The following is a 19,344-nucleotide window of genomic DNA, read 5'->3' on the forward strand; positions in this document are numbered from 1 at the left end:
TTTGCTTTTTTTTGCTTTGTTTTAATTTTAGTAATTTATGTCTGTGTGATAAAGAACTTATTTCTCTGACTCTTCTAACAGCAAAATATTAGGAAACGTTCACATCGTTGGTAAATACAAAGGAAACTTGTGAGGGGAGTATACCACGAACCTCGCTGAACATACCCAGGCTTTCTTGGGAAAACCTGGTTCGACAGAGACGCAACTCGCAGTCAGAGTTTAATGGTTCCACGACACTCACTTTAGATTCAATTAGTCTAACCAGGTTTTCCGCTTTAGGTTCAATGCGCGTTCACATAAAAGGTGTTTATCACGTCATTTGACTCCCCCTTATGCAAAGTGAATCGAGCGTGCGTGGTGTATTATTATGAATTCCTACGAGGAATTCAAGGTCCAAATCACAGCCAAGGGGAACACGGTTGCCCATAATATGGCTAGGGTAGCGTGCTGGCAAAAAATAGCCGTCTGTGTTAATTCGTAAGTGAAAAGATTCTGCATATTGTCCAAAAATATGTATCATGCCTTTTACCCCCATATATGTGGTGCCAGCACGCTCCTACTAACATGGGGCCAAGTCAAAAATAAATATTAAGATAATATTTAATGTGGTAAGTTGTAAGCATCCATTTGAATAATTTCCGGTGAATCTAGCCTATGATTTGCAATGGCCTAGGCTCCAACCTTTAGTCACATGTTGATTACCTGCAGCAAATAAAAATAAACCAAATTTAATACGACTGGGAGGAGGACCGCTCCACCGCCCTTCACCACTTCGGAGGAGCTGGCTCTCACCTATAACGAAGGTCGGCCGATGATGGTAGGAGTGGAAGGGGGGGGGTGTCCTCTGACCCCACTGCCTCGACTTCCAAGGCCTTTGTAATGAGTATGTATTCATGTATTGGCAATGGACATCAATAATTGTCTTGCTAATCAAATTGTTGTGAAATGATTGAGTGTAAATTAATTGTCATTTTTAGTTGAAGGTACAAACATTAGTTTGGAGGAGCTGCCGACAATCAATCTCCAATCAGAGGTATATAACTATCAAAGCAAAGTGTCTCCTATTCTTCTGAATGTTTAATTTCTGGACAGAATGTCCTATAATAGGTTTCCCTGATTCTTGCAGGAGACTGTCGCCCTGTGACTCCAGGGCGACTGGAGGTGATTTTTCTGAACAATTTTCACAGCTACAGTATGAATAAAAAATGCCTAGGCCTAATTGTCACTGACATAGCGGTTATGTGTATGCGGCTGATGGTGGATGCTGAAGGTGGATGCTGCTGATGGTGGATGCTGATGGCTGCTGCTGCAGGTCGCTGCTGCTTGAGGCGATGGCTGCTTGAGCTGGCTGGGGCCGGATAACACTGCTGCTGCAGGTCGCTGCTGCTTGAGGTGATGGCTGCTTGAGCTGGCTGGTGGTGGTGAAGGATGGTGGTGTCGCCTTCTGCTGCTAGTGGTGGCGGCTTGTGCTGGCGACTGCTGTTGGTGGTGGTGGCGGCGACTGCTGCGATAGTTGTCCTTCCTTTCGACCTGATGCACTTTACTATCCTTAACCTCAGCCTGATGTTTGTGGAGTATTTTCTTTGTTTATTAATAACTTATAATGTTCCTCCCTGTTCATTCACTTTGTTCTTGTTTTACAAGTTAGACATACACGCACACCTGTTTACACATTTGTTGTTCTTGTTGCACACATGACTAACATTGTTTTATTTATTGATACCCCCTGGCTCTACTTTGCTGTTCTTGTTCACTTACTGTATGTTTGCTTTGTTGTTCTTAGTCCTTGTTCCCACTTGTTTTTGGTTCCACAAACCTCAGCCTGATATATCTGGCATCTCAAACACTGGGTCCAGCTTTACCTGGCGCCTGCTCCTTTGCAGCGTGCAGATGTTAGGCAGTGGAATCTGCATTTGCTGCAGGGTTTTATAACCAGTGGTCCATTTTACTTGTATTGCTTTTTTAATTGTCTCCTTTCCTCACCGTATTCCTCTCTTGTCAACACTTATATACAATATTCATCCCTGTTCCTTCACTTTGTTGATTTTCAAGTTGGAGACACGCACACACACATACATACATACATACATACATACATACATACATACATACATACATACATACATACATTCTTGTTGTCAGACCCATTGTTTAATAAAAAAATATTTTCATTTGTTATTCTTTAATATATGTGATACTTTGTGTTTGGCTTAGTCTTAAGTAGCATGGTTGTGTGGTCAGCTCCTGCCTCATCAGAAGAAGTTCCCTGGAAACTAAATGCTAAATTGACTGTTGCTACTCTGCTTTCTCAATCGCTCTCTGACCACGGGTACGTGAATCGGAATTACAAGCAAAATCAAGAAAATGTAATAGTCCAGTTGCGCTAAAATGAACATCTTGAATCGTCTTTGATTTCAGAACAGATGTAGTAAGGTTGAGCCACTAAAGTCAGTAGCCTAGTGCTACCCATGCTTACACTAACGTGAAGCTTTACCTGCTTAAAAACGTATCTAGCTTGCAGTTGTCACCCTACCACTCCAAATGTAAAACTGACGTTTACAAATACGCAACAATGGTCAGATAAGTACTTGTGTTTTTTAATTTATATTTACCGTTCAATATTGCAATCGCTGCTGGCAGTCCCATTGAAGAACACGGCAGTGCGGCCTGTTTTTGAACTATAGGCTTACATGAATCACGTGACCACCCTGCCGGTGAGATCAGAGTGTCGCAACCATAGATATATATAGAACACTAGATATGATAGAGATGTTCTATATATATCTATGATCGCAACTCATCTCTCTCATGGCTCTGGCACAAGCCCCCAGGAACATTGCATACTTCCGCAATCCACCAGTGCTCAGCGGCCAAGCCTGGTATTGCAGCTGTTTACGTGGGCTGTGGACGGGTCCCTCAAATCATGGGACCCAGAAGTAGATATCTCCGTTCACTCCAATACAAGTGGGGAACAGGAATGTGTCTCCGCAAAAAATGTCTGGATATCAATCAAAGGCTCGTAATTACCTTCATGCCATGTCCTAAAAAGATTTAAGTTTTTTATTTTCAAAAAGCCACCTCAAGCGTTTTATTAGCCGGTATCTCGCTGGGGAAGAGGGGTGTGGCATCCGAGAGGGCCATTTGTCCGATTTTTGGACTGGTTCATCTGCTGCTCAATAACTCTCACGGTCCTCTGCTTGCGATCATTGTGATTCATCATGTATTGATCCATTTATTCAAAAGATCCAAAGACAAAGAACAGGTGCATTACGGTATCATTTTATATTGTTGTTAGACCGGAGTGGGGGAGTGGGCACGCATGCGTTCTATATTTCTGCATCCGGTACGTCACGGACTAGGCCACGTGTCTTGGCCCCATAACGGAAGCAAATCGCTCCTGTATGTTACCCTGCGCCACTGAGCAGTTTGTATAGGAATGAATGGGCGGCCAGTCCGTGGTCCATCCTTTATTATGTCCATGCTCTGGGAGCATCTTTAGACGGATGAGGAAGCCGGAGCCAATACGTCATAGGCCACGCCTACTGGATACAAACGCAGCGCGGGAGTCAGATGAGGTCAGGAACATATGGGCGTCCGCCAAACATTTCACTGACGACTGCTTCCTCAACTTGGGCCAATACAGAGCTGGACTTGCTCAACGTCTGAAAACCAAGTCTGGATCAGTACCAACTCTCCTCGGCTCAGCTACAACACTCGAAAAAGTAAGTTAACTAACGCCATATCATTGTGTTGCTTTACTGTATATGTTTACCTTGTTAGCATTATAATGCTGCTTTAGCATTAGCGCTACAGCTAACAGCCAAGTAACTGTCGCTAATGTTAAGGTAGATAGCATCAGTTATGTGTGTAAATAAATACCATGGACCTATTATAGAGAAAGGACAGTTGTCTAATACATTGCCGCCCATTCATTCCTATAAATACACACACTGTAAGTCGAGTGTGCATCTCCGCAAGCATGGGGCATCACACGAGAATGGGCACAATTCAACAAAGGGGCTACAGGCACTTATCTCTACTGCTTGGATACCAAGGGAATGCAATGTTTAACAATGTCTGCTCATACTACAACAAACGAATTCAACTGTATTTTACCGGCCACTGGACCGCAGTAGTTCTAACGTTTTACTGATGAGGAGATTGACCTGTTAAACTAATCCTAAATACATATGGTGCGTTCCATGTAACCCGTGTTTTCGCCCCCTTCTACCCTCTTGTACTTCCAGATATAACTGGTTATTAACGGGCAAAAGTGTACCTGAAACGCACTATTATTCTGATTCAAATCAAAGGGTTATTAGCCGATTTCGGCAGAGCTTGATGTCATGGTATTGGGTTGTTGAGATGAACTATAAAATATGTAAACAAATCAAGGATGTAATATAATTTCATAGAACTCATTTTAAGTATTAGGCTAATGTAATTCACTAAACATGCTTCTCGTATCTTCTTACAACTTGCACCTGGAATACACACAAGGTAAAAAATTTAGTACTGATTTTTCTTTGTTCTCTCTACGCAGGCCAGCTCATCAAGTGCTTACATTCAGCAGCTTCTCTCAAGGGATTTTGCCTGCCAGACAGAAAACCTGGAAACGCATATTTGTAGGCACAAAGCTGTCCTTAAAGTCTATGCAGCCCCATTTTAAAAGTGAAGGTGTGTACATTACTCATTGAGTATTTTTTTTCTTTGATTTGGTAGATTCTAGGCAGCATAAATTCTAGGCTGATGCTAGATTCTAACTGCGCTAAAAAGCCTGGTCCTCTTTGGAAAAGCATCATGACCTGCTAAAACACGAGTCAAACTTGGGAGTTGCATTTCAAAGATGGAATCAGTCAAGAACCCAGAAGGGTTTCAAGCCCGATAACTTCTCCCTCTGCAGAAGACTGCGATGCCTTTGGAGACTGTAGCACTCAGCGTGGCGCCACATCAGAGAGCCTGGGTGTTGTCGCCCCTGGCTCCTCCTCCCACATGTCCAGTCACAGCGAGGTACTGGTGGTTAGCAGAATAAAGAAATATTTTGGCATTTTTGCACTTGTAAATAGTTAATCGCTTTTTAGCCCACATTCAGATGTGAACTCATTCTTGCATGCAAGTGTCTTGAATCCAAAAAAAAAAATAGGCAGGCAAGACATTGAAATTGCAGGGCGTACCAAGCCGTGACCGAACCAGCTTGGCAGTGTGAAAACGCCTAATCCGTCAGTAGTGGGAATTAACAACTATTCTGTGAAAATGACAGAATATGTCTTGTGTGTGTTTCCTTCTTTATGTGGAAAGCAGCAGACCCCAGACACCATTTCAATCAAGGTTGAAGAGGATATTGGTGGAGGCTTGCCCGCTGGAGGTTAGTAATACACATTGCATCTATGCAAGAAAACAACCTTGATCAACTGAGAATGTACTTGATTCTACCTGCGCTAAAAAGCCTGGTCCTCTTTGGAAAAGCATCAGGACCAGAGCCCTGCTAAAACACGAGTCAAACTTGGGAGTTACATTTCAAAGATGGAATCAGGGTTTCAAGACAGATGCCACATGAGCTGGTTTATTATTCTCAAAGATCAATGAACTCAAAATGTATAAATGTTAGCTGATCAGCTTACAGGGAAGGACACGTTGTCACTTGCTATTGTGAAAATAGAATAATTGCACTTGTCTCTCATGTCATGTTGTGATCAGATCACTTTGCGCTGGTGTTCGTTGAGTGTCCTTAACCTGGCCAACCACTTGAGCTTTGAGTCTCGGGAGGAGGGTGCTGGAGGAGACGTCCCCCCCCAAAACTGTGAATCTTTGTCAGCAGCTCACATTTTAAACCCTCTGTGTCAATGTTGCATACATTTAAAAAGTTTCTTTCACGTGTAAAAATACACAATGCCTCCCTTTATGCAAATAATGTATCAAAACAATTACTTTTTTACCTTTTTTTTCTCCCTCTGCAGAAGACTGCGATGCCTTTAGAGACCGTAGCAATCAGCGCAACGCCACCTCAGAGATTCTGGGTGAGGACGCCCCTGGCTCCTCCCACATGCCCAGTCACAGCGAGGAGCTGAAGATTCGGAGGGTCTACGGTAAAGGGGAGGGCCCACTGGCGACGGACGGCCATGACACCCTCTTCACCCCGTCAGAAGCGGAGGCCCTGAACTCGCTGTCTGCGGACCACAGCGCGGCCAAGAGCCTGGAGCGCGGCGAGCAGCTGGTCTGCCGTGAGGAGCTGAGTGTCCAGGTTGGAAGTCGTCTTCTTATTCAGCATCCAAATGAGAGGCTTCCTCTGTTACAACTCTAAAACAAACCCATTGAAAGCTCACACCTCTATGATTTAATGAGTCGTACGTGTAGCCTGGCTATTTCCAGACTCGTTGGTCTAGGGAAGCTGCTGTCATTTTCTTCAGCACAAGAGGCTTGATCAACTTGTTCAACTGACTCTGTACGCAAATGGCTGCTCGCCGTCGCTTACCTGTCGTCATTGTGTTAATCCAGCCAATAGGGCGCCAAGGGGAGAGGCCAACTTGGTGATTGGCGCTGTCGCACCAAAATTGTACCGGGGGTGAAAATTGTACCACCTACGTAATTCGCGTTCGAAACATTACGTCATCGTTCGACACGATTGTCCGTTGCTTCGCGCTCATGTTGCCAAAGAAGAAATAACATAATACAGACAACTTTTTTTTACTTTATATTTGTATTGTATTGAATTTAGCTAGTAAACTGAGTGTTTTAAAGGCACCCAGTGCAACTTTATGTAAACATTCAATGAAAAATAAACATTCAATTTCTAGTCTTTTTTACACGTAGTAAGTTTGAATAACTCCATACCATTACATATCGACATTCAAGGAGCAAAGATGAGACGTCGTTGTGTGGTGAGAACTGATAGAAAATCGTAAACAACAACAATCGCCGGTGGGGAGAAGCCATTTTGCCATTGACTGGAAGCCTGCTTTATTTATTGTAGGTTACAAAAAATAAAGAAAATGGCGGCATTGTTGTTGTTATCGAATTTCTATCAGTTCTCACCACACAACGACGTCTCATCTTTGCTGCTTGAATGTCGGTATGTAATGGTATGGAGTTATTGAAACTTACTACGTGTAAAAAAGACTAGAAATTGAATGTTTATTTTTAAGCCTCGAAAGTTGTACTGGGTGCCTTTTAAAGTGTATCATAGTTTAGCTAGCTTGTGTTAATACACTCAGTTTACTAGCTAAATGCCATTAAACAATTAAATGCAATTATAAAGTTAGCAACGCTAATAAATGTCATTTGTAAAATAAGTGTTATCTGCTTAATGTTATTTCGTCTTGCGACGCTCAATGAATGAGCGCGAATGTTTGTGAATATTCATGAACCTTCCTACGTCATTGTTACAATACAATTTTGGTCTCAAAAAACAGTCTCAGCTTCTCCAAAAACGTATCGGAAGCAGAAAGATAAGAATTGCTCTTCTACTGACCCTTATGAAGGGCGAATTCAGATCGCCGTCAGAACAGGTTGGGGGAACCCAGTCTATCGTAAGGGGGGATTAACAACTATTCTGTGCAAATGAAAGGAAATGAAAATGTGTTTCCTTCTTTATGTGGAAAGCCGGAGACCCCAGACACCACTTCAATCAAGGTTGAAGAGGATATTGGTGGAGGCATGCCCTCTGTAGGTTAGTAATACACATTGCATCCATGCAAGCCAACTGACCTACCAACAGAGAATGTACTTGATTCTAACTGCGCTGGTCCTCTTTTGAAAAGCATCATGACCGTCACCCTGCTAAAACACAAGGACTACTATACAGTTTATAGTAGAATGATTTACATCTTCTTCATGGCAGATGTCAGGAATGCTGAATCCGCTCTGATTCCCAGTATAACTACAGTATTGGTAAAGCAGGTGATCGGAAACCACAGATGACCTGGGTTGTGTCTTTAGGACCTCCCCACATCCTTAAAAGGCGGAGACGTAGCGGTGCCTTCTCAGCTGACGCCTTTGACCCTTGACCCCCCCCAAGGGGAACAAGGAAAATGCATAATAAACAAAAAGACGTTAGAAAGAAAGAATGTCAAAATATACTTCTTCCAATACACCAGTGTGTAAAAGTACATGATGTATCCCTTTGTGCAAATAATTAATTAATACCATTACTTTCTCTCTTTGTTTCCTCTCTGAAGAAGACGTAAATGACATCAGAGACTGCAGCACGCAGCGCGACGCCACCTCGGAGAGTCTGCGTGTGGACGCCCCTGGCTCCTCCCACATGGCCAGTCACAGAGGGGAGCTGCGCATCCTGAGCGTTTACGGAAAAGGGGAGGGCCCACTGGCGGTGGATGGTTGGTGGAAGGTTTCTCCCAACAATGCCAATATGATCGTACACATGAGGACCAGACCAGACGAGAAGCCGTACGGGTGTGACCAATGCACGAAGAGCTTCAGTCAGAAAGGCAACCTGAAGAGCCACATGATGACTCACTCCGGGGAGAAGCCCTACAGGTGTGACCAATGCGCAAAGCACTACAGTCATAGCTACACCCTCAAGATGCACATGAGGACCCACATCGGCGAGAAACCCCACAGGTGTGACCAATGCAGGAAGAGCTTCAGTCGGACAAGCAGCCTGAAGACCCACATGAGGACTCACTCCGGCGAGAAGTCCTACAGGTGTGACCAATGCCCGAAGTGCTTCAGTCTGAAAGACCACCTGAAGACCCACATGAGAACTCACTCCGGCGAGAAGCCCTACAGCTGTGACCAATGCACGAAGAGCTTCAGTCAAAGTCAACACCTGAGGAGCCACATGAGGACTCACACCGGAGAGAAGCCCTACCGGTGTGACCAATGCACGAAGCGCTTCAGTCATGGCTGCAACCTGAAGAACCACCTGAGGACTCACACCGGCGAGAAGCCCTACAAGTGTGACCAATGCACGAAGCGCTTCAGTCGGACAAGCAGCCTGAAGACCCACATGAGGACTCACACCGGGGAGAAGCCCTACAGCTGTGACCAATGCACAAAGAGCTTCAGTGAGCTAAACGTACTGAAGAACCACATGAGGACTCACACCGGGGAGAAGCCCTACAGGTGTGACCAATGCACGAAGCGCTTCGGCCATAGCTCGTCCCTGAAGATCCACATGAGGACTCACACCGACGAGAAGCCCTACGGGTGCCACCAATGCACGAAGCTCTTCAGTCAGAAAGGCAAGCTGAAGACCCACATGAGAACTCACTCCGGCGAGAAGCCCTACAGCTGTGACCAATGCACGAAGAGCTTCAGTCAAAGTCAACACCTGAGGAGCCACATGAGGACTCACACCGGAGAGAAGCCCTACCGGTGTGACCAATGCACGAAGCGCTTCAGTCATGGCTGCAACCTGAAGAACCACCTGAGGACTCACACCGGCGAGAAGCCCTACAAGTGTGACCAATGCACGAAGCGCTTCAGTCAAAGTGACTACCTGAAGAGCCACATGAAGACTCACACCGGCGAGAAGCCCTACAGCTGTGACCAATGCATGAAGCGCTTCATGCGGAAAGACGCTCTGAAGAACCACATTAGTACGCACTCCGGCGAGAAGCCCTACAGGTGTGACCAATGCACGAAGAGCTTCAGTCAGAGCAACGATCTGAAGCTCCACATGAGAACGCACTCCAGGGAGAAGCCCTACAGGTGTGACCAATGCACGAAGAGCTTCAGTCAAAGTGAACACCTGAGGATCCACATGAGGACTCACACAGGGGAGAAGCCCTACAGGTGTGACCTATGCACGAAGAGCTTCAGTCAGAGCAACAATCTGAAGATCCACATGAGAACGCATTCTGGGGAGAAGCCCTACAGGTGTGACCAATGCACGAAGCGCTTCAGTTCGAAAGGCATGCTGAAGATCCACATGAGGACTCACACCGGCGAGAAGTTTAATTAAACTACAAGGTGTGAAAGGTGTGGGAGGGGGGGCTCTACTTAAATTTAGTAAGAGTGTCTGCCTCTCTGACCCGAGAGAGCTGGTTCCACAGTAAAGGAGCCCAGTAACTGAAGGCTCTGCTTCCCAGTCTGTTTTTAGAGATACTGGGAGTCAGAGACCCTGCATTCTATGAGCCAATAAAAACAAGTCATAATAATGACTCATTATTGTGCATTTAAAAATGTATATTATTACATTGCAGCATTATTTGGGGATGACAATACAAGACTTCCATGAATGTGCATTTGAAGGAGTTTGTTTTGTATTCCAGCTGGCAAATTTCTATAGGCTACTATAGATCCATTTCAAAACACGTTCCAAGTAGGCTATAGGACAAAGCATAATACATCCTGGAATGAGTGAAGCTTCCCTGCTGACATGTTAAAATGACTGCCACAACTGCCAAGAGCAAAACCATTTGTACATAGTGTAGGCTACAGTAGCTTATTTTATTTTATTAAAGGATCCCCATTAGCTTATGCCATAGCAGTTTGCTAAACTTCCTGGGGTTATTTTCTAGTTCATATCTTGTATCACAATAGGCAATCGTGGTTGAAGAGGATCCACTTAAAAAGGTCCCTGGTTAGATGTCTAGATCTCAGTGATGCTTGAGTCAGTTCATGCCGGTACTCCTAGAGTGCAGCATAATTCTAATGGGACAGAGTCAGAAGATTCCGAGCAGTGGTCCCCCTTCACTCCTTGTTTGTCGTGTCGGCTGGTGATCAGATTTGTGGGATGGGTGACAGGCCTTCATTGTGCATATTGTATATAGTCCTCTGTAAACCTATTCAGTGTACATACTGTATTCAATGAAGTAGGTTACTGTACACTCTTTGTCACTGTAGAGTAGTCAATATGATTTGCCTGTACAGCACCTTAAAAAACTCACTGTAGCCTATATTCATAGGCACACCCAGCCTCGCTTTCAATATAACACACACTCGCATTCTGTAATCACTGTCAGTAAATAATAATATGAAAAGACCCAGAGGAACGCAACGCAAATTAAATGTTAATATGTATTGAGGCTTTAATAAAATCCCGGACGATTTTGAAATTTCACCCGGACGCATTTGATTCCTACCCTTCCACTGTTAATGAGCTGCGCAAGTTGTGTGAGCGTGTGCATGGGTTGAATTGCGTGCGTCTCACGGAGAGCCCTGCGCAATTTTCAGCTGTCAGAAATGTGTTGTAATCACTTGTATTCCTCATAGCTCTCAGGCTGTGAGGAAATCAGCAGCCCGCGATCGCAGCTCCTCTGATGTGAACGCGTACAGAGCTCAAAGTTCAGAGCCGGACAATGATGTCGTAGTAAAGCCCTCAGGTCTACTCTGCATGTATTAACTGTGGCTAAACATCAACTGCACTGAAGTCATAACTTCATAAGTTCTCATTTTCAAATGATTATGAATACTATTATTGTTATTTGAAGCCGTGTCAGTCTTGACTGTGGGTGGTGTGGTCCTCTGTGTCTGCTAGTGTCTATGATAGCCTACAGTAATATTTTTTGTCGACATATCAAACGGAAGAACTTCGTTTCGTTTCGCTCAGTAAGAACCAAAAAACGAATAAACTAACTGAAATTTTGATTTTCGTTTTTTGGACAAAACGAAAAAACGGCTTGTTTTCTTGTTTCTGCTTAGGTTAATTATTCCCAGAAAACAGTCATAAAACGTACCTTGCTCACAGTCGTTTGCAGTAAAGCACCACATCTCATAGGAGTTGTATAAATTGGCTGTTTACAAAGTAAATCTGCCTTCTTTCATTCTTTCAGCAGTGAATAAGCCAAGATGGCAATTTAACGTTGTATAGACTTTTCTATATACGTTTGCTGTTATCAGTGTTTTACAATGTTTCACGTGTGTTAGTTTGATATTAAAATCTTTATTGAACGTATCGAATTTCAGACTCAAACGACGTCTGCTGCAGCTTTGTTCTCGTCGTCAGAAGATGATCCACCAGTCATCACCAATGATGTCAACACCAGTCAAGCATCCTTCCTCTGGCCAAGCAGTTTGTAAGTATGTACAGCATATTGTCTCTAATTGAATTATAAAACTACTGTAATTGTTGAATTTAACATTGAAAATAAACCTCTTGTTTTACAGTCACCAGGCCTCGATACCAGTGCCAGTAGCCATGAAGTTGGTGAAACCGACGAAAGCTATCAGCCTGAGTCAACTCTCACCGGCGTCGTCAGAAGATGAAGGTGTAAAGGACTGCCGTGAAAAGATTATTGGCAATGAATTCAACCTCATGTCACTATTCAAATTCAAACATACTGGTGAGAATAGATGGCCCTTTTCTCTCGCATATTAACAGCCAAGTTAACGGCAATACACTATGGGGGAGGTGGACATGTCTGCAAGGCGCAACAATCTACACAACAAAGAATTCAGTCGATTGGCCTGGCCTTAGTATCAGACTTAATGGCTCCAGTAGGAATGCAAATGTAAACTATCTTTATGGGGTCATAACCTCCTCAGTCACCCTGCCACAACATGCTTTACCACCCAACACTCCCCTGTACCTAAACCACCAAAGGAGGCCGCCACAACTTTGTTCCAAAGCCGCTTCTGAGACCTCTTCCAATAGCACCCAACTCCATCCCTCTCTCCTCTGCTCTTCTGGGACACCTCCAGCAGTGCCTTTTTTACTGTATGTATGTATGTATGTATGTATGTAAGTATGTATGTAAGTATGTATGTATGTATGTATGTATGTATGTATGTATGTATGTATGTATGTATGTATGTATGTATGTATAGATGTATATGTGTATAGATGTGTGTGTATATATGTAGGCCTATATATATATATATATTATAATTGAATTAGTTTTACCCTGTTTATTTTAATTTGTTGTCTACCCATGACACAATTCTTTCATTTGTGAATAAAAATTATAATGTAACTCCTGCTTTCTCTACATCAAAGTTCAACATTATAAATTAAGAAGGAGGTAATTGATATGCAGCTAACTTATAGTGCAATTTAGTCTTATAATACTTAATAAAATTGATGTATGACCGTTATTCGTTTTCATCTAAGGCAACAGTAGCTTAGTAGCTCCACTCGTGAAATGTTGGTCGTCCAATAATATTATTTCTCGAATATACACTTGGAGCAACACTACTACTACAGCAGCGTGAATTTGAACCATTTATTTCAAGAAATATAAACAAAAATATATGTAAACAATGAAACTTATAGTTCCTCCGGAGGGTCGTCAGCTTCTTGGTCCCCGCACTACTGGCCGTCTGGAGCTGGATATTTTAGTCGGATGGTCTGCACGACGCAAGTAGGTAGAACCATGTAGAACGACACGACAGCCTCGGCCCAATCTCTCGCCTTGCAGCACCCATTCCAGAAAGTCCCGGTAGGCTGTTAGGCCATATTGTCTAGACAAAACATTGAGCACACAGATAGCGAAATATGTTCTTTACCATTCAAAAATATGAGTTGGTTTCTAACGATACAAAGATTAATGAAAATGGGTGAAATTTAAACATGTTCAATTAAAAAAAGAAGGATAATAGAACGGGGAGAGGTTACCTCCCCTTTCTCTGCTCTGCCCGCCCAGAGAATTGGTCCCGACGGCCCATGAGAAAATGAGCTGCGACCGCGTGACCTCAGCACACACATAGTTCTTTTCTGGAGTAACATCATAGCTCGCAAGCATGGCAGTTGCTCAGTGTTGGGATGTACAAATGATCACAAAAGTCTATGTTTAGTTCCTTCATCCGAGCCTGTTTTCTCTGGAAACGCGCCAAACATTTCGCCGACTTCCTCAACTTGGTCCAATACAAAGCTGGACTTGCTGATTGTCTGCGAAAGGAGTCCGGATCAGTACCAACACTCCTCGGCTCAGCTACAAACCTCGGACAAGTAAGTCAACTACCGCTATAACATTGTGTTGCTTTACTGTATATGGTTACCTTGTTACCCTAGCATTAGCTATACAGCTGCCAGCCCAGTTACTTTCTCTAATGTAAAGGTAGATGGCATCAGGTATGTGTGTGAATACACACACTGTAATGCGAGTGTTGGACACTTCTTTGTTATTTGGATAAACGTTCTGACTGAGCGTGTACCTCTGCAAACCAGGGGGATCACACATGAATGGGCAAAGTTCAGCAAAGGGGGTACAGACACTGATCTCTGCTGCTTGGATACCAAGGGAATGTCCCGAATCTTTAACAATGTCTGCTCACCATACTACAAACGGATACAACTGTCTTTTTCCATCTACGTGACCGCAGTAGTTCTAGCGTTATCACAACCCTCTTAGTCTACCATAACCTTATTTTCACTTTGAGCACTCCCCTCCCTCTACCCCTCAAAGAGCTTCTAGCTCTTTTCAGGCTGCACTTGAAAATAAGAATTTTGTTTTTAATTTGTTCTCCTGGGTAAATAAAGGTTAATAATGACCTCCGTTACAGCTCGTAAATTACGGTCTACCATGTGTCCCCGGAACGCAGCATAATGTTATACATCGATCTGGTCTGAGTCCACAGGTAGTGAGTTGCGGGTTGGACTGCCATTCCAGGCTCCAATCATATTTTCCCCATCACACCTGATTCAAATCAATGGGTTATTAGCAGATTTCTGCAGAGCTTGATGTAATTCTATTGAGATGATGAGATTAACTTTTCAGATAAACGAAATATGCAAACAAATAAATTGTATAAATTCATTTTATCATTTCATAGATCTAATTTTAAGTATTAGGCTAATATAATTCACTAAACATGTTTAACTTATGTCTTCTTACAACTTGCACCTGGAATACATACAAAGTAATACATTGAGTACTAATTTGACCTTGTTGTCTCTTCACAGGCCAGCACATCAAGTATTTACATTCAGCTGCTTCTCTCAATGGATGTTGCCTGCCATACAGACTACCTGGAAACACATACCAGGATAGTCGCCACACGACTATCCTTAAAGACTTTGCTGCCCCATTTTACAAGCGACGGTATGTACTTTCCACTTTGAGTACATTTACTTGATGTAGTAGATTCTGCATAGATTCTAGGCTTTTGCAAGACTCTAACTGCGCTAACAAGCACTTTGGAAAAGCATCATGACCTGACCAGCGCCATGCTAAACTTGAGTCAAACTTGGGAGTTGTGTTTCAAAGATGGAATCAGTCAAGAGCCCAGAAGGTTTTCAGGACAGATGCCACATGAGCTGTTTATTATTCTCAAACATCAATGAATTCAAAATGTATAAATGTTAGCTGATCAGCTTACCGTTGTCGCTTGTTATTCTCAAAATAGAATAATTGCACTTGTCTCGCATGTCGTGTTGTGCTGCTCAGATCATTTTGCGCTGGTGTTCGTTCAGTGTCCACCAACTGGCCCCCGCTTGAGCTTTGAGTCTAGGGGGGAGGGTGCTGGAGGAGATCCCTCTCCAAAACTCAGAATCTTTGTCTGGAGTACACATTTTAAACCCTCTGTGTCTGCAAAGAATTTAGAGACCGTAGCCCGCAGCGCAGCGGCACCTCAGAGAGTCTGGGTGTGGACGCCCCTGGCTCCTCCCACATGTCCAGTCACAACAGGGAGCTGCGGATCCTGAGCGTCTACGGAAAAGGGGAGGGCCCACTGGCGGTGGACGGCCATGACACCCTCTTCACCGCGTCCGAAGTGGAGGCCCTGAACTCGCTGTCTGCGGACAACAGCGTGGTCAAGAGCCTGGAGCGCGGCGCGCGGCTGGTCTGCCACGAGGAGCTGCGTGTGCAGGTTGGAAATCATCTTCTTATTCAGCATCCAAAAGAGAGGCTTCCTCTGTTACAACTCCAGCACACACCCTTAGAAAGCTCACACATCTATGATTTAATGAGTCGTATGTGTAGCCTGGCTATTTCCAGACTCGTTGGTCTAGGGAAGTTGCTGTCATTTTCTTCAGCACAAGAGGCTTGATCAACGGGCCTAGTTCAACTGACTCTGTACGCAAATGGCTGCTTGCCGTCGCTTCCCTGTCGTCATTGTGTTAAACCAGCCAATAGGATGCCAGGGGGAGAAGCCAACTTGGTGATTGGCGTTGTCGCACCAAAATTGTACCGGGGGTGAAAATTGTACCACCTACGTAATTTGGTTCGAAACATTAAGTCATCGTTTCGACACGATTGTCCGTTGCTTGGCAGGTTTAAAAAAACATTCGCGCTCATGTTGCCAAAGAAGAAAAAACATAATGCAGACAACACTTTTTTTTACTTTATATTTATTTTGTATTGAATATAGCTAGTAAACTGAGTGTTTTATAGTGTATCATAGTCTAGCTAGCTTGTGTTAATACACTCAGTTTAATAGCTAAATGCCATTAAACAATTAAATACAATGCAATTATAAAGTTGGCAACGCTATAAATGTCATTTGTAAAATAAGTGTTATCTGCTTAATGTGTTTTCGTCTTGCGACGCTCAATGAATGAGCGCGTATGTTTGTGAATATTCTTGAACCTTCCTACGTCATCGTTCGTCCGTTGCCAGGCAGGTTTGGAAATTTCGAACACAGATTACGTAGGCGGTACAAGTTTCGCCCCCGGTACAATTTTGGTCTCAAATAACAGTCTCAGCTTCTCCAAAAACGAATCGGAATCAGAAAGATAAGAATTGCTCTTCTCCAGACCCTTATGAAGGGCGAATTCAAATCGCCGTCAGAACAGGTTGGGGGAACCCAGTCTATCGTAATTGGGGATTAACAACTATTCTGTGCAAATGAAAGGAAATGAAAATGTGTTTCCTTCTTTATGTGGAAAGCCGGAGACCCTAGACACCTTTTCAATCAAGGTTGAAGAGGATATTGGTGGAGGCATGCCCGCTGTAGGTTAGTAATACACATTGCATCCATGCAAGCAAACTGACCTACCAACTGAGAATGTACTCGATTCTAACTGCGCTGGTCCTCTTTTGAAAAGCATCATGACCGGCACCCTGCTAAAACACAAGGACTACTATACAGTTTATAGTAGAATGATTTACATCTTCTTCATGGCAGATGTCAGGAATGCTGAATCCGCTCTGATTCCCAGTATAACTACAGTATTGGTAAAGCAGGTGATCGGAAACCACAGATGACCAGGGTTGTGTCTTTAGGACCTCCCAACATCCTTAAAAGGCGGAGACGTAGTGGTGCCTTCTCAGCTGATGCCTTTGACCCTTGACCCCAAGGGGAACAAGGAAAATGCATAATAAACAAAAAGACGTTAGAAAAAATATACTTCTTCCAATACACCAGTGTGTAAAAGTACATGCTGTATTCCTTATGTGCAAATAATTAATTAATACCATCACTTTCTCTCTTTGTTTCCTTTCTGAAGAAGACGTCAATGACATTAGAGACTGCAGCACGCAGCGCGGCGCCACCTCGGAGAGTCTGCATGTGGACACCCCTGGCTCCTCCCACATGTCAAGTCACAACGGGGAGCTGCGCATCCTGAGCGTTTACGGACAAGGGGAAGGCCCACTGGCGGTGGATGGTTGGTGGAAGGTTTCTCCCAACAATGCCAATATGATCGTACACATGAGGACCCGACCAGACGAGAAGCCGTACGGGTGTAACCAATGCACGAAGTGCTTCAGTCAGAAAGGCAACCTGAAAATCCACATGAGTACGCACTCCGGGGAGAAGCCCTACAGGTGTTACCAATGCGCAAAGCACTACAGTCATAGCTACACCCTCACGATGCACATGAGGACCCACACCGGCGAGAAACCCTACAGCTGTGACCATTGCAAAAAGCGCTTCGCTCGGCATAGAGACCTGAACGTCCACATGAGGACTCACTCCGGCGAGAAACCCTACAAGTGTGACCAATGCACGAAGCGCTTCAGTCAGACAAGCCACCTGAAGAGCCACATGATGACTCACTCCGGCGAGATGCCCTACAAGTGTGACCAATGCACGAAGCGCTTCAGTCGGACAAGCCACCTGAAGATCCACCTGAGGACTCACTCCGGGGAGAAGCCCTACAAGTGTGACCAATGCACAAAGTGCTTCAGTCGGACAAGCCACCTGAAGATCCACATGAGGACTCACGACGGGGAGAAGCCCTACAAGTGTGACCAATGCACTAAGTGCTTCAGTCGGATAAGCAACCTGAAGATCCACATGAGGACTCACTCCGGGGAGAAGCCCTACAAGTGTGACCAATGCACGAAGTGCTTCAGTGAGAAAGGCACCCTGAATAAACACATGAGGAGTCACTCCGGGGAGAAGCCCTACAAGTGTGACCAATGCACAAAGTGCTTCAGTCGGAAAGGCCACCTGAAGATCCACATGATGACTCACTCCGGGGAGAAGCCCCACCAGTGTGACCAATGCACGAAGTGCTTCAGTGAGAAAGGCAAGCTGAATAAACACATGAGGAGTCACTCCGGGGAGAAGCCCTACAAGTGTGACCAATGCACAATGCGCTTCAGTCATCGCCGCACCCTGAAGTTCCACATGTCGACTCACACCGGCGAGAAGCCCTACAGGTGTGACCAATGCACGAAGTGCTTCAGTGAGAAAGGCACCCTGAATAAACACATGAGGAGTCACTCCGGGGAGAAGCCCTACAAGTGTGACCAATGCACGAAGCGCTTCAGTCAGTATTACATCCTGAAGAACCACATGAGGACTCACTCTGGGGAGAAGCCCTACGTGTGTGACCAATGCACAAAGTGCTTCAGTCAGAAAGGCCACCTGAAGAGCCACCTGAGAACTCACTCTGGGGAGAAGCCCTACGTGTGTCTGCAGTGCAACGCCAGCTACAGCGACCCAAGCAGTTTGCGTTTGCACATGCTCAAGCACACTTTGGCACGGGGTAAAGGGACGCTTTGATTGAGACCTCTGTCTGGTATTGGTTTAAATTACTGCTTTTAGTTTTTCTTTTCATCACGATTAAACACTTTCAACTTTTGATTTGCTTTCTGTTTTTATTAATTGATGTCTGTGTTGAATAACTTATTTCTAGGACACTTCTGACAGCAAAATACTTGATTTAATGTAGAGCTTGATCAGGGGAAGATACAGGCAGCAAAGTTACCAAGCATACAGTCAATGAGACGATGGGTGTACTTGATTCTTATAGGAAACGATCACATCGTGGGTAAATACAAAGGTCAGGGGGAGGGGCCTTCGTGGAGTTTAGGATTGGCCAGAGGAGAGACCAAGTTAAATTGCAATTCACAATATGGGTGAAGTGGACATGGCTGCAAGACAGTTAAAGGAATCTGCACAACAAAGAAGTCTGGATTGGCCTCGGTATCAAACTTGGTGCCCACAGTTGCAAATGCAAACTATCTTAACACCTTTCAATTAGAGGGGGCGGAAGGTATCTCTAGGTCCATGGAGAATGGATAGAAATTCATTGATATTGATTCATTATTCAAA

General features: G+C 44.3%; 1 protein-coding gene and 2 long non-coding RNA genes across 3 annotated transcripts; 2 read left to right on the forward strand and 1 right to left on the reverse strand.

The window, feature by feature from the left end:
• Window positions 1-4,895: 4,895 nt before the first annotated feature.
• Window positions 4,896-5,991, reverse strand: LOC115542432 (uncharacterized). The gene is made up of 2 exons (XR_003976544.1): window positions 5,937-5,991; window positions 4,896-5,013 (listed from the first exon to the last, which is right to left on the reverse strand). It is a non-coding gene; the product is annotated as an uncharacterized LOC115542432 (long non-coding RNA).
• Window positions 5,992-8,180: 2,189 nt separating this feature from the next.
• LOC115541735 (zinc finger protein 271-like) lies at window positions 8,181-18,871 on the forward strand. Its single transcript, XM_030353583.1, has 4 exons — window positions 8,181-9,912; window positions 12,070-12,172; window positions 16,728-16,794; window positions 17,288-18,871. The coding sequence occupies exons 1-4, from the start codon at window positions 8,261-8,263 to the stop codon at window positions 18,790-18,792; spliced, it is 3,327 nt and encodes a 1,108-aa protein (XP_030209443.1). The 5' UTR covers window positions 8,181-8,260; the 3' UTR covers window positions 18,793-18,871.
• Window positions 13,554-15,539, forward strand: LOC115542428 (uncharacterized). The gene is made up of 3 exons (XR_003976540.1): window positions 13,554-13,849; window positions 14,804-14,942; window positions 15,437-15,539. It is a non-coding gene; the product is annotated as an uncharacterized LOC115542428 (long non-coding RNA).
• Window positions 18,872-19,344: the final 473 nt, after the last annotated feature.

Source organism: Gadus morhua, chromosome 4 (genome assembly GCF_902167405.1).
Source record: "Gadus morhua chromosome 4, gadMor3.0, whole genome shotgun sequence".
NCBI lineage: Eukaryota > Metazoa > Chordata > Actinopteri > Gadiformes > Gadidae > Gadus > Gadus morhua.